Genomic DNA, 13392 nt, shown 5'->3' with positions numbered 1-13392 from the left:
CATAAACTCAGGGCATCATGGTCTAATTGAGCTAACCTGTCATTGGTTTGGGCGAGGGATTATGCAAAGACTCAGAGACTCCATGCCCCTGCAAATTGCTCCATTAGATGTCCGATAATGGACATTGGATGCCAAGAAAAGTGACCCGAAGAAAACATACTTAGACATCGGATGGTTTGCATTTATTCAAAGCTGAAAACTTTCAACTAGCATCTATTTTGTATGTTAAGTTACATGTCATCACTAATGTTTGTTTGCTTGCTTATGTTTTTAATCAGTACATTATTTAATACATTATCCAACAAAACAGTTAGTAAACTAAATTTAGTAGGTTATTTTAAAATGCGTAGTTGCACTGGGCCAATATAGATCTAAAATGCGTTTACTCCAATACGTGTCAAGGTCTCATTACAGTTTAAAAAGGCATTTTACAAGGCTCTTTTACTTTTAAGAAAACATTCCGTACTTTACATATTGAACCAATAAATACGTTAAAAAACTTCTACTAATACCACATTTACCTGCAAAAATCATCAAGGGAATCTCTATTTTAAATTTTTAGTCGATGACTTTATCTCTATTTCATCCACTACTTACCACTGCATTAAGTAATCTGCAGTTTTTGCGTGCATTAAAAAGGCAAAGGTTAAATGTCTAAGCTTGCTAGCTGAAAATCATATGCCGTCTACTCTCTGTTCTTGGTTTCCTGGTTCGTATGACTACACCCTAGCCTCCTGGAATGTCGAGGCTTCAGTTGAGTGACTCGTTCGCTGGGTACTTTTCCTCAAGGCCAGATGAGATTTTCGGACGGTTACCATCCGGTTAAAGGCCAATCTAATCTTGGTGCTTAAGGCAATATACAGCCAAGGGTTGATGGCGCTGTTTGCGTGGGCCACCCAAAATCCCAGGTACATGACAATTTCTGGCGGGTTTTTACGAAAAGCTGTTGCTACCCAAAAAAGGTGTATTGCCTGCGCGGGAAGCCAGCAAATAGCAAACACCACAACAATGATGACGAGCATGCGGACCACTTTCCTTCTTGTAACCAGCTGTCGACGCTGTTGTTCTTCAATCAGATGATTGCCTGGAGCCTGGTTAAACCATAGCATAAAAGCAGCTTTCGCGTACAGCGGACATATGATGGCCAGAGGAATTATGTAGGTGATGAAGAAAATGTAGAGGTTAACACCAAGAGATGTCGCGTTGTAGCCCAAAACATCTGGGTCAATTTCGCAGTATTCATAATCTAATTTGTAGATGACAGGCATGATAGCCATTAGAGCGATTGACATAACCCAGATCAAAGGTGTGACAAATTTCGCCTTTCTGAACCACACAGAGTGGACCGACAGAGGACAGACAATGGCGCAGTACCTGTCGATCGCCATAAAAACCAGGCAGAGGATAGACGCAACGAGGGTGGCATCGGAAATTAGAATATAGCCCCTGCAGATGATGTCACCAGGCAACCCAGATACCTTCCACTTATTTTCCGTGTGAGCGCTGACAATGGAAAGAGGCATCATGAACAGGGCCACCAATAGATCGGCTATGGCCATGTTGACGAACATAGAACTTGTCAGTGACCGTACCTCAGGTTTTTTCCACACGATATATATCAGAAAAGAGTTGCCCACAATAGCTGCAAGCATCGTAAAGGCGTACAGTACGGTTACAATGCTCATTTCTGCATCGCTCAGTTCCATCTTGTACTCTGCCTATTTCAAAACAAATCAATCGAAAACTCGTAAACTAATTGTAACTTTTTAACAGCAGTTTCAGTTCGTGAATTGGAAGAAATATTTCTAGCACTCCACACTTGTTTACTTTTATCTAAGGTCACGTGTTCTTTGATTTACAACATGGATCCTTACTACGTCTCTGCTCCTTTCACGGTCCAGGAGGCTCTCGAGAGGAAGACTTAGATGAATGGGGTGGCAAAATGAAGGCAAACTTGAGATAATTTTAAAACACACACACGCACACGCTGTGGTTAATGTGAATTTTCAATAACAAAATATTTTTTTTAGCCTATGGACACTTTACACGTGCAACAAAATCTATGCAATATATTCTCGAGATTCAAACCGCCTATCAAATAGGTCGGCAAAGTTTTATCATAGGCCATTTCCGAGTTCCAAAAACTCTCACATTCAAAACGAGGCTATAAGTACAAAAACCTTTGTCGCGGAAAATGAGTTTTACTTGCATGAGAACAAAAATGAAATTCATATTAATTGCTTTGCACTTAGCGTCGCCTTGAAACGGAGGCTTCAGGCAACTCGGCCATGGTCTATTGCCTTGTAAAAAATCAGTTTCTCCACTACCATGGGGCGAAATTGCAATTCCAGAGCGCTTCGTTATTTCTATAGATAACGGCAGAAATCAAGATTGTCCAGTTTTTACTCTGTTTCTAACCAGAAACATTTTTTTTCAAAAAATCTCGACAGTGCCCTTGTAGATCTCTATTAAACTTCACGAACACCGAGGCAGCTATTGGAGGAAAAAGCTCCCGTGAACGATTTTGGTAAAACACTTCACAAGGTCGAGAAATATGGCTGCAAGTAAAAGTAGATAATAGTGTCATTTTGTTACTATGGCAACTCCGCTGTCATTGTAACACTGATCATAACAAATGTCCATCTTTATCTAAAATACAGCTATGGTGATAATTTTTCCAAATCTTCATTGATGGCGACGTAGTTTATGCTCAAACTTGGTAGGTACTGACCCTGACCCCCTAACTCCGAGACGGCTGACATTTTAGACTAATCTGCCTGGTGCGTCGCTTTCTAAAAATACACTTGTTAATAACACGAACACGCACATACTAATAAACCTACATCCCAGCCAAGATTATTGGTATTTCAAACGATAAAAGGGTAGGAAATCAAAGGAGCGGTCACTTGGTTGAAGCTTTTCAAGGTAATGGAATACAAATAAACTCGATCTACTGTCTTTTGACTAAAATCGTGAAATTCCACGGTACATGACTTTATCGCCATTAAATCGTCATATGCACATATTAACATTTGAATTGAATCAATCCTGATTCATTATTTTAAAGCCCTGAAATTAATATTCTTAAATGTCTAAATGCTTCTTGTTGCCTGTAGTTTTCATCACCAAAGAAAAGATAAACTATTAGGTGAGTATAAACCTCTCTTGTTTTCTCCCATGCAATTAACACTAAGGCAAGCTGAAGGAAGACAGTGAAGCATAACACCCTTTACTGCGTACTTAAGAACTCTGTTAACTGTTGCAATAACTAAGTTAGGTTTCTAAATAAAGTATTCAGGACACCTGGTAATATTCCTCAACTTCTTTCAATGCGGCTGGTAACGTGACTTTTGAGCTTGAGTTGCAGAATTAATAATTGCAAAATCGCATGCTAAATTAGGGGTGGATCATTAAGAAACTTATCGTGTGTGTGTGTGGGGGGGGGGGGGGAGGGGGAAGGGGGGTGGAGGGCGAAGTACAAAAAAGATATTTGCACAAGGGAAAATTGAATGAAAAAAATCATGCACGGCAATTAACCCTAAAAAATGTTCATGCTATAGCCTTTAAAAAATTCACACAAGGAATTTCGTAACGAAAAAAATTCCTGCTGCTCGAAAATTCCCCCCCCCCCCCCAATAATTTTTCTAATGGTCCGTCCCTTAGTGGAGTTCGCACACTGATTACCACCATGTCACTGTCACGCTCGATCCAACTCCCTCAATACAGCAAATAGCTATATAGTATACATGTATAATACACCGATTCAGCCTAAGACCGGAAGTTGCATGAAAGGGAGGCCTAAGGGCTATCTTTCGCGCGAATCTCAAAAATCATGGCTGAAGACACCGACAGTTTGCATGGAAGACATGAAATGTCTTCTGATGTAAACCTTACACCAGAAGACATTCCATGTTCATCCGTGAAAAATGGAGAAGACATAAGTAAATGGACAATTCCACAATTGAAATTTTGGTTGAAATGCAGAAGACTGAACCAACAGGGACTGAAGAAAGATTTTGTCGAAAAGTAAGTTTCGCAGCACCTGTATTACATAAACCTTATCTAACCTTCCACGCTAGTCAAAAGAATTTCGTTTTCGCTAAAATCTTTTCTTTTCGGGGGCAGGGTAAAGGCATTCAACACGATTCCTTACTACAGAGAGAAAGTTTACAACCCTGATCCTGAGAGGAGCTACACGAAAGCAAAGGTTGAAAAGCTAAAGACCCTCAATATCGAAACAGTCCAGACTGAGCTGATCGACCAACAAGCAAGCTCGTGTAGTTCGATTTTAGGCACTTTCCCACCGGATGAAAACACTCAATTTTCAGGGGTTTTTCCTGTTTTGTCCCCATTTGTGCCTATGGATGCTTTTGAGCAGGTACAAAATTCCGGTAAATCCATGAAGAAATTTACCAATGCAGCAGTTGTTATAAACTCAAATGACAAAGGCCTCCGTATGGTCAATTTTGTGGGCGATTTACGGGTGTATAATATCACGGAAAATAACATCATATACGTCCGTGCTTGCTGTTGGGCTTCCTATATGAGGAATGTTAAATACAAGGTGAAAGTGGTTTGTAAACAAAGCGGGACCCCAAAGATTCTAGCAGCAAAGTGTGATAGGCAGTGTCCGGCTTCCAACAGTGGGTGTTATTGTCATGTTATGGCGCTCATATGGAAACTTGAGGACATGACGAGAAAGTCAGAGCTAAAAAATATCACTCCTGACAACAGATGCTGCACATCAAAACCGAGGGAATGGGGAAAAGGGGGTAGACGAGAAGTAGAGTTCTCTCCAGTGATGGCTTTAAAAATAACAAAACCAAGACATGCGTCTGACTTACCTGGTAGGAAGAAAAGGAGTATTGATTCTCAGTTTTACGATCCCAGACCACTGAAGTTACATAGTCACATAAGCTTGATGCTGATGGAATTGCAAAGCTGAGGCAAGATCTTTAGAAAATAAATGCTCGTATACCCTTTGCTGCTATGTTACCAGAGGAAAAGACAATTCAAACAGTAAAGACTATAGTTGGCACTGTTGCTAAAGGTTCAACAATTCATAAGCAACTTCAAGATTATTCCCAACAGCCTCCAAATTTGGTAGTACCCTTTTTTAGTAGTTCCTCCCTTGCTGGTAAAGAAAATGTGAATCCTGTCTCAAATTGGCAAGCACTGAATTCAAATTCCAGTTTGAATCATGAAATCTCTGCTCCACCTTCCACTGCGCAGTGTGAATCAGAAATGGCACCTCTCAGCACTTTTTCTAATGCTTATGATGAGCTACAGGTTCAGTAGATATCAGATTGTAATGTTAATAACCAACAGCAAGAACAGAATATTTCAAGTTTTATTGAAAGTACAATTGATCCATCTGAAGTACAACTGCCAACAGTCCAAACAGAAACGTTATTTATTGAAACTCTTACAGAAAAGCAAATGCAAATTGAAATGGCAACAAGAGGGCAATCAATGAATCCTGCTTGGTTTGAACAAAAGCAGAACAGAATAACTGCCAGTATCTGTAAAGATGTCTTTTCTCATATGCAAAAATAGGGGTCAAAATTACCAGAAAATCTAGTAAAAAAAATTACAGCAAAAGGAGCACCCCAAAAAATGGTCAGCTACTCACAAAGGATTGATCTTTGGTATTGAAAATGAACCTGTGGCAGCTGATTTGTACAAAGAATATCTCTTGTCATTGCCAGACATCAAGGAAGTGACAGTTCAAGAGACTGGATCAATTTTAGACAAAGAAAATGATGTTCTTGCAGCAAGCCCTGACAGAATTGCAACAATAGTGTATGCCAATGGTGACATTGAATACAGAAATGTGGAAGTAAAATGTTTAGAGTCCAAGCAGGATATGTGACCAGAGACTGCAATAAATAATCGTCAAAAGGAAAGCAGTTTCCCATTTATGGGACTGAACTCTGTCTTTGTAGTAAAAGAAAAGGACAAATATTGGTTTCAGTCCCAGATGCAAATGGGGATCAGTGGAATTCCATTAACTGACTTTGTCATATTTACCAACAACACATTTCCAGTTTTGATTCTCAAGGTCACATCATCGTCAAGGTGGGAGGACGAAATTAAGCCTAGTTTAATTGCTTTTCACGAAAAATATATCTCAAAATAAAAACAGTTGTGTTTTTAGAACTGCAAAGCAACACTATAAGTTTCCTGGAAAATATAAGTTGACTCTAAAAAATGTCTGCATAAGAGCTTTAGTATGTTCTAAAGCACAAGGAATGGTATTCAAGTTATACTTTACAAGTGATGGGATGGTGGTGGTAGGGAAGGTGAAACTAGATATTTTTGTGTATTGTTTTTGAAAATTTTGACTGTTATTTTTTAGGATTTGTCTTACAGATAGACTTTTAGTTTTGAAAAAAAGACAAATTTTGGTTTTGTTTTCTTTATTATATCACCATCATCATTATTATAACAAATATATTTTCGTCAATCACAGTCAGTCTTCATCAGTTTCAAATCTGAGTACCCAATCTACCCATGTGCGTTTGATTTTTGCATTCACTTTTTCACATATCAAGTCCTCCAATTATTAAAAAAACCCAAACCAGAGACTTATACAAAGTAACAAGACCTGAACAGCTTCCGAATCTTTAGTTTAACTTTCAATTCCTAAAAAAACACACTCGTTAGTTCCCTGATATAAGAACCCATCCGTTCCAAAAAACTGAAAGCTTCCTTTCTTTAAACTGAAATAATTGGGTATTGAAAATTTACTAACAAAGCACATACAGTCCAGATCTGATTTATGGACCCAGAGCTGGAAAGAGGCAGAACTTGACTAAAAATATGCTAAGCCTTGATTCGCTTAATTGCTCTTTCAACATGAATACGCACATTTGCTATACTCATGGTCTCAAAACACTGGCTTTGTGTGAACTGGTCATTGGCAGAAAATCTCTTTGGAGGAATATATAAACTTGCTCCTCTGAGGGCCATTAGGTCATGGATCTCAAAGCCCTTGTCTGCAAGGTACTGGTCCCCCATTTCAATTAACTGACAGAAGTTACTCTTCTCCACAATTTCCTTATCACTTATTCTTCCTGGATACAACTGACTAACAATGTTATCCATCCACTCGGTGAAATGCAGATGAGCCCTTTAAAAGTGTCGTGAGATTTATAGTCTGAGTACATTTCTGAGTGCTTCTGATAATTCTTGGGAAACTCACATTTCAGCTCTGTGCAATCATGAATTCCACGTACGTTTCCATACCTTCCATTAAAAGAATCTGGCAAGTTTTGTTTTATTTTGTCTCTTGAAGGCTATAAAGGCAAACTTCCCAACATTATGTAAAGGTAGTTTGCCCAAGATATAAAAACATCAGACACGGTACTTACAGAGACACTAAATCTATATCACGCTCAAATAAGCCAAGTGGCACCCTTGTTAGAAACAACCACAGCTGATCGATAGGCTCTATTGCTCTCTTTCTATTTCTTTGTTTCTCCTGTCCTTGCAAAAAGGGAAATGGATCAACATTGTTTGAGAAGCTTTCTTTCACTTTTTCGCGTGCTGTGTTCCACGACATCAGAGACTCAGAGCAAGGTTTAATAAAGTTCCAAAATGCCAACAAAGCTGGCGACTCGGTGAGTTTGAAATCCCGTGTAAAAAAATATGTCATCTTCATTCGATCCAAATCTCTCCAAACCAAATTTTGAAAGGAGCAGCTTTTGTTTAAGATCATAATTCTCGGCAACCAAGTCTCTCTCTTCTTCAAATGGTTTTTCACCTGTATCTTCCTCTTGAGTCTCCTTTGCAGAGATGTCAGGTGCATCGTATGAGTGATGTTTATTTTCGATACTCTTGGATGGGATCGCTGAAAGATTAATCCTTTGGCATTCCCGACTTTTGTCTCTTTCGGACCTTTCAGAGGCTTCATCATTGCCAACTGACCATGGGAAAATGGAAGGAACAGCATTCTTTACAAGATCACGTCTTTTGCCGGTAAGGCTTTTCCTCTAGTCCTTCTCACTAAAATGTTCAGAACAGCAGAAGAGTGATCGGAGCTGTTCGAGGCAAATTTTTTGTCGCCACGCTTCATTTTTGATCCCAGATTTTCTTAAGATTTTCGTGCAGAGGGAAATTATGAAAAATTAAATCTGGTCGGTTATCTGAACGATTATTGCAAAGAACAGCCGCGCAACACTTGTGACCCGAATTCTTTTGTTCACTTGAGGACGCCATGTTTATGATTATTCGCGCGAAAGATAGCCCTTAGGCCTCGCTTTCATGCAAGTTCCGGTCTTAGGCTGAATCGGTGTATTATTAAATTAATGGGAGAAAGTCGAGCTAACAATTCTTGGTTGAAAAAAAATAGATTTCTCTTTGAAATATATAGGCTTAAAATTGGCGAGGTAAATGTTTTCCAAGTATACTAAATAGCGCATTACACTAATGACGTCACAAATTTCTGGTCCCTGCTCAGACATTGAACCTGACCAGTATTCTTGGTTTTCAGTGTCACGCAATCAAAACTTTAATTGCAAACCATTTAATACAGAAAGTCCAGAATCTAGGAAATAAAAGAAGATAAATAGGCAAAAGGCCTCACCAAGAATCAGGTCTGTGCGATATTCATGTGAGATATTTGGAAAAACGTTTTACCCAAATTTATAAAGTTTTGCATGGAGACGCCATGCTCGCGTCCCTTTGAGGGGCACAAATATGGCAACCGGAAACCAACAGAAACATCTGTTTTTGAGTTTTCCTACTAATGCGTGAATTCATCGCTTGAAAAATTCATAAAGGATTAATAGGGATATTCATTCTGAGACAAGGAATGTTTAGATAGCAAAATCTCCTAAAACTGGTAATGTTTTTAACCCTCATAAGAGCCTAGCCGGCTGCCAGCTAAATGCCGCGTCACGCAAAAGCCTGGAAATTCAAACGTCGTCTATCGCAATTGAAGAACCCTTTCGAACAAAAACTTTGTTTACGTACAGGTGTTTAGGTGCTGTAATACCTCATGAAGCTCGGAAGAATGGATAGTTTCTTAGTTTGAATTTTGGTGACGTTATGTGAAAACCGAGAATAAGAGTCTTGTATGGGAAAGTCACATTCGCCAACAAATTTCCGTCGTCTTTGAAGATTTTTGTCGTTAAAAGAAACAAAATTCAGCTTGGTTTCGTTAATATATATCTTGAAAATTATCAACGCGTGCCAAGACAACGTTAAACATGGTAAAAACTGTAGATAAGTGATTAAAAAATAACAAGAAACGAAAGGAAAAAATCTTGGAACATAACATTTTTATCTTGTGGCCTGAATGTTCGTGTCGACCATAATTTTAAAAACGATTATCAGATATTTATTGTCTCGGTGCAGTGCGTGGATCGATTGGGATAGGTTAATTTAATAGGTTAATTCTTTTTATTATAAGCTGTTGGTTTGACTGTTCTAGAAGACTTCTCGTTTTCACGCAGCGGGCGTCTGGAAAAGCAAGAAACCGGAATGCAGAATGGGAACAGGAATGGGAACAGAAACCGGAACCGGAAACGGAAACGGAAACGGAGCAGGAACAGTGATCTAAAGGGGAACCACTACCTTAATTTATTTTAATTCTAATTCAATTTATATGAAAAATAAGAAAACTGTTCTGCAATCATGCTCCCCCTGAGTCTCTTTATATTACGACAAAGAGAAGGTAAAAAATGCAGCAAGTTTAAGAGCAACTCCATGCAAATATCGACCAAAGTGCGGCAAGGCTCAAAAAATAAAAATCGCTCTTCTTTTGCATACTGATAGACTTAAGTAAGTGTACAAACGCCATGTAGTTTTGTCTTCGAAAGATCTGTTCGTTTCCGAGAAAAACAAGAAAACCGTTTCAAGCCCCGCCGTCGATTTCGCAAGCCGAAAACAGGGTTGAAATTCACTATGATTCGCTCGACCTGCATTTCAAAACAACCGCGTGCTTGTTGCTAAAATTGTAAGTATAACTCGTCGTTGACCAAAATTTATAATATTTTTAGCATTACAACAGTCTGAGTAATTATAAAAAAGCTAAAGCGTATGTCTACCTGTTGTTTAACCACGGAAGGTAGTTGAAAAAAGCGGCGATTTTCATCATGTGCCTTTGATCAGAATTTTTCAAGATTGAAGGGGAAAACACTACAAGCATCAAACTATTATGTTATGTTAAAATTATTTTGGGGAAATCATTTTGAGCTTCTCAGAAATTATTTGAAATTCGTGTTACAGACAACATAAAATAACGCCATCCAAAACATGAGTCACACGACCAACAATTTGACTTTAGGTTTCCGTTTACAATGCTGGTAGCCTTGATATGTAGCACAATTTTTTTAAAAAGCTCACCGTAACCTGTTGTACTTCAAGCTCCAAGTTGTTTCATTTTGCCGTCTTATCACCTATGTTACCGTAGTCGTGATGTCCGCTCGAATGTGTGCGTTGGAGGTGCATGACAGCTTTCTGGTAATTTCTTCATCCCTCTCTCTCTCTCATTTTCTCTAATGTTTTTAAGTTAACATCTCATGTTTGTTAAGAATTTTGAGAACCCTGGACCTTAAAAAAGCCGTCTAGAAAATAAAGCTCGGTAGTTTAACAAAGCAAAGTTGCTTGCTCGTGGATCCGTTCACTTCAATTAATCTCATTTGCGTAGGAGTGTGCCTGGGAATGTGCCAAGGGTCTACGTCCGGTGAAATACACGTGACGAGCTTAACCGCCTTTCACCCGTTACTTCCAGTACGCTGAAGAAGATTCATCTTGTATACTCCTCCTTCTTCAAAAATACACCAGTTGACATTATTTTACCTAAGAATTATCTTGTTTCATATTTTGACATTTTAGACATTTGATTAACATTGTCGAATTAAATTTAGTTTAATCTGATTCAACATTTCGTTTCTACTTGAAAAAGATCTTTGCATAAACACTGTTTGTGTGCGCTCTTCTTTGATGAAGCTATGGAAGGTTCGTGCTCCTTCGAGTCATTAGTAGGTACTCTGTGTTCGTTTGATAGAAGGGATAAGCATGCAGAGATCAACTGAGATTGTTCCTTTGTCGTTGTCAAACTATTAAGGACGTAACTGGGCATAGGTCGACATGGTCTCTTTCTGGTATTGAAAGCGAAACAGACTTTATTTTAGCTCAGAACTGACCAGCCAGACCATTTCCGTCGTAATGATAATTTCCCTTTTATTAAAACTCTTCAGCTAGATCAGTCAAATCCGAAATAGTATTTTTCGGCTCGAAAGAGAACGTTTTTCAGGAAAAATGACTCTTGGAAAAATCCTATTTCATTTTCAAAATGACTGGTCGGGCTATGGTCCGGCCGGCCAGTTCTGACAAATGGAAAGCGCCCTAAGTTCCTTTAATATATGCCCTTTCCATCGTTCTGAGCTCAGTATTGGATAACGACGGAACAGTTATTCCAATTCATGCCAAGTTCCAAAGGAAATCGCCAATCACATAATTGAAAGAAGAGGGAAACCTGTTAAAGCCGACAAAAGAGTTAGAGGAAGAACATTTCAGAATATATCTATCAGCAAATCGGTATCCTCATTCCTGTAGTTTAAGGTACTCTTGGTTTATTCACTGTATTATATTCTAACAAGTCACTTAGATTCAATCCGCGAATACTGTATAAAGTTTATCATCAACTCTCTTAGATAACCCACAGTCTCCCGGGTGCGGTACCAATCCACCTAATCTGTCCGATAAAACATAACCTTCAGTTTTTCTCTTAGTTTGAAATTAAACCCGATTTCCCCCCGAGTAATTTTTTTGTTTTTTTTTTGTTTAATTTAAAGATCATAGTCCAATTCTGATGGCATTTGTTGTTGTCGTCTTATTTTATTTTATTTTTATTTTTTTTACATTTACTTCAAACGACTGACTTGTGCCTCATTCAAGACAACGCGTGGGGATATGGCGTCGGATAGAACTCAACGATTCCACATTCGTACAGCAAAACAAGCGGTCGATACCGCTCTAGGAGAGATTGCGCCAGAAGAAGCTGAAAAATTCTGGGTATCCTTGGTTCAATCTCAAATTGTAGCTCAGCAGACCCATGACAAGGTCATTGACTTCAAGCTCAGTAGCAGATGCGCTTGCAGAATGTTACAAGAACGCAGGACACTTAGGATCACGAAGAGAAATCTTATATATTAGGGACGGACCATTAGAAAAGTTATAGGGGGGGGGGGTGGGGAATTTTTGAGGCGCAGGAATTTTTTTCGTTATCAAATTCTTTGTATGAATTTCAGTTTTAGGCCGTAGCATGAATATTTTTTAGGGTTAATTGGCGTGCATGAATTTTTTTCATTTAATTTTCCCTTGCGCGAATATTTTTTTTGTACTTCGCACCCCCCCCCCCCTCATAAGTTTTATTATTATTATTATTATTATTATTATTATTATTATTATTATTATTATTATTATTATTATTATTATTATTATTATTAATGGTCCGTCCCTTACGTCACTGAGACAAAATGGATTTCGAAACCTTGCAAAACTGGCTTTCTGGTCTTACTCGGTACAGGTTAAAGATCGCAAGGCACAATCGGATCCTTCATGGCCGAGATTCTGTTGTCTCCGCTGTTTCTTCCAGAAGAATCTTCCAACGAATTTTTTTTTTTTTTGGAAATTGTTTTATTTCAAATGTACTAACTAAAAAAACGTAAATAATGTTTGTTTCAATTCACGAAAAGTGACATTCAGCACAGCAGATATTACATTTGTCCTTAATTAAGAAGGCACTCTGAAATAACGCACGTGCAAGCCAGGATTACCCACGTGCAGCCAACATCTGGAATTTCCACCTGTGAAGATGGGAAGAAAACATGTACACAATTTTTTGTTAAGACATCTTTTGATTTGATAATGCCGACGTCTCGAAGCAATGAAAATCTTCAGCGAGGCTACCAATTAAATTCTTCATTTTCAAAACTTTATATTATACGCATGTTTTACGTTTGCTTTTCGCCTGCTTTCAGTGGATCCAGACCCCGGGCCCCGGGATCTTGACAGCTGTAATCTGATATTACTGTTGAAAGTAATTTGCATACTGAGTCACAAAACCTTCGCATGGGCGCTTTATCCTTCAGATTGGCGCTTCCTTTTGCGGTGTCCAGCAGCATTTTGAGACAAAAGGTGTTAACAGATAAGGAAGAGAGGGTTTACTACATGCTGAATTAACATAAGCGAACTTCGTTATGTTGTGTTTACACTCAAGTGTTTACCAAGGTAAACATTAACTGACTAAACCCTGGTACATTTGTACAGTGTTTATACGGGCTCAAATAACTAAGGTAAATCTGTCATCAATCACAATCTAATCGAATTGGCGGCAAATTCTAAATCCACGCATAAAATGCTCGCGTTTAAAAGAGAAGC

At 38.6% G+C, this 13392-nt stretch overlaps 1 protein-coding gene and 1 long non-coding RNA gene across 2 annotated transcripts; one reads left to right on the top strand and one right to left on the bottom strand.

Annotated features, from left to right (window-relative positions):
* Nucleotides 1-711: 711 nt before the first annotated feature.
* On the bottom strand, nucleotides 712-1883 carry LOC140948388 (tachykinin-like peptides receptor 86C). Its single transcript, XM_073397622.1, has one exon. It carries the CDS (start codon nucleotides 1704-1706, stop codon nucleotides 720-722), a length of 987 nt encoding a protein of 328 aa, XP_073253723.1. The 5' UTR covers nucleotides 1707-1883; the 3' UTR covers nucleotides 712-719.
* A 737-nt stretch (nucleotides 1884-2620) lies between these two features.
* LOC140947447 (uncharacterized) lies at nucleotides 2621-12001 on the top strand. The gene is made up of 3 exons (XR_012166969.1): nucleotides 2621-2925; nucleotides 3117-3148; nucleotides 11908-12001. It is a non-coding gene; the product is annotated as an uncharacterized lncRNA (long non-coding RNA).
* The last annotated feature ends 1391 nt before the right edge of the window (nucleotides 12002-13392 follow it).

This window comes from Porites lutea, chromosome 9 (genome assembly GCF_958299795.1).
Source record: "Porites lutea chromosome 9, jaPorLute2.1, whole genome shotgun sequence".
Classification (NCBI taxonomy): domain Eukaryota; kingdom Metazoa; phylum Cnidaria; class Anthozoa; order Scleractinia; family Poritidae; genus Porites; species Porites lutea.
This window is presented reverse-complemented; position numbering and strand designations above follow the sequence as displayed.

Coding starts and splice junctions, on each gene's coding strand:
- LOC140948388 (XM_073397622.1), bottom strand. CDS start 1,706: ATGGAACTGAGCGATGCAGAAATGAGCATTGTAACCGTACTGTACGCC.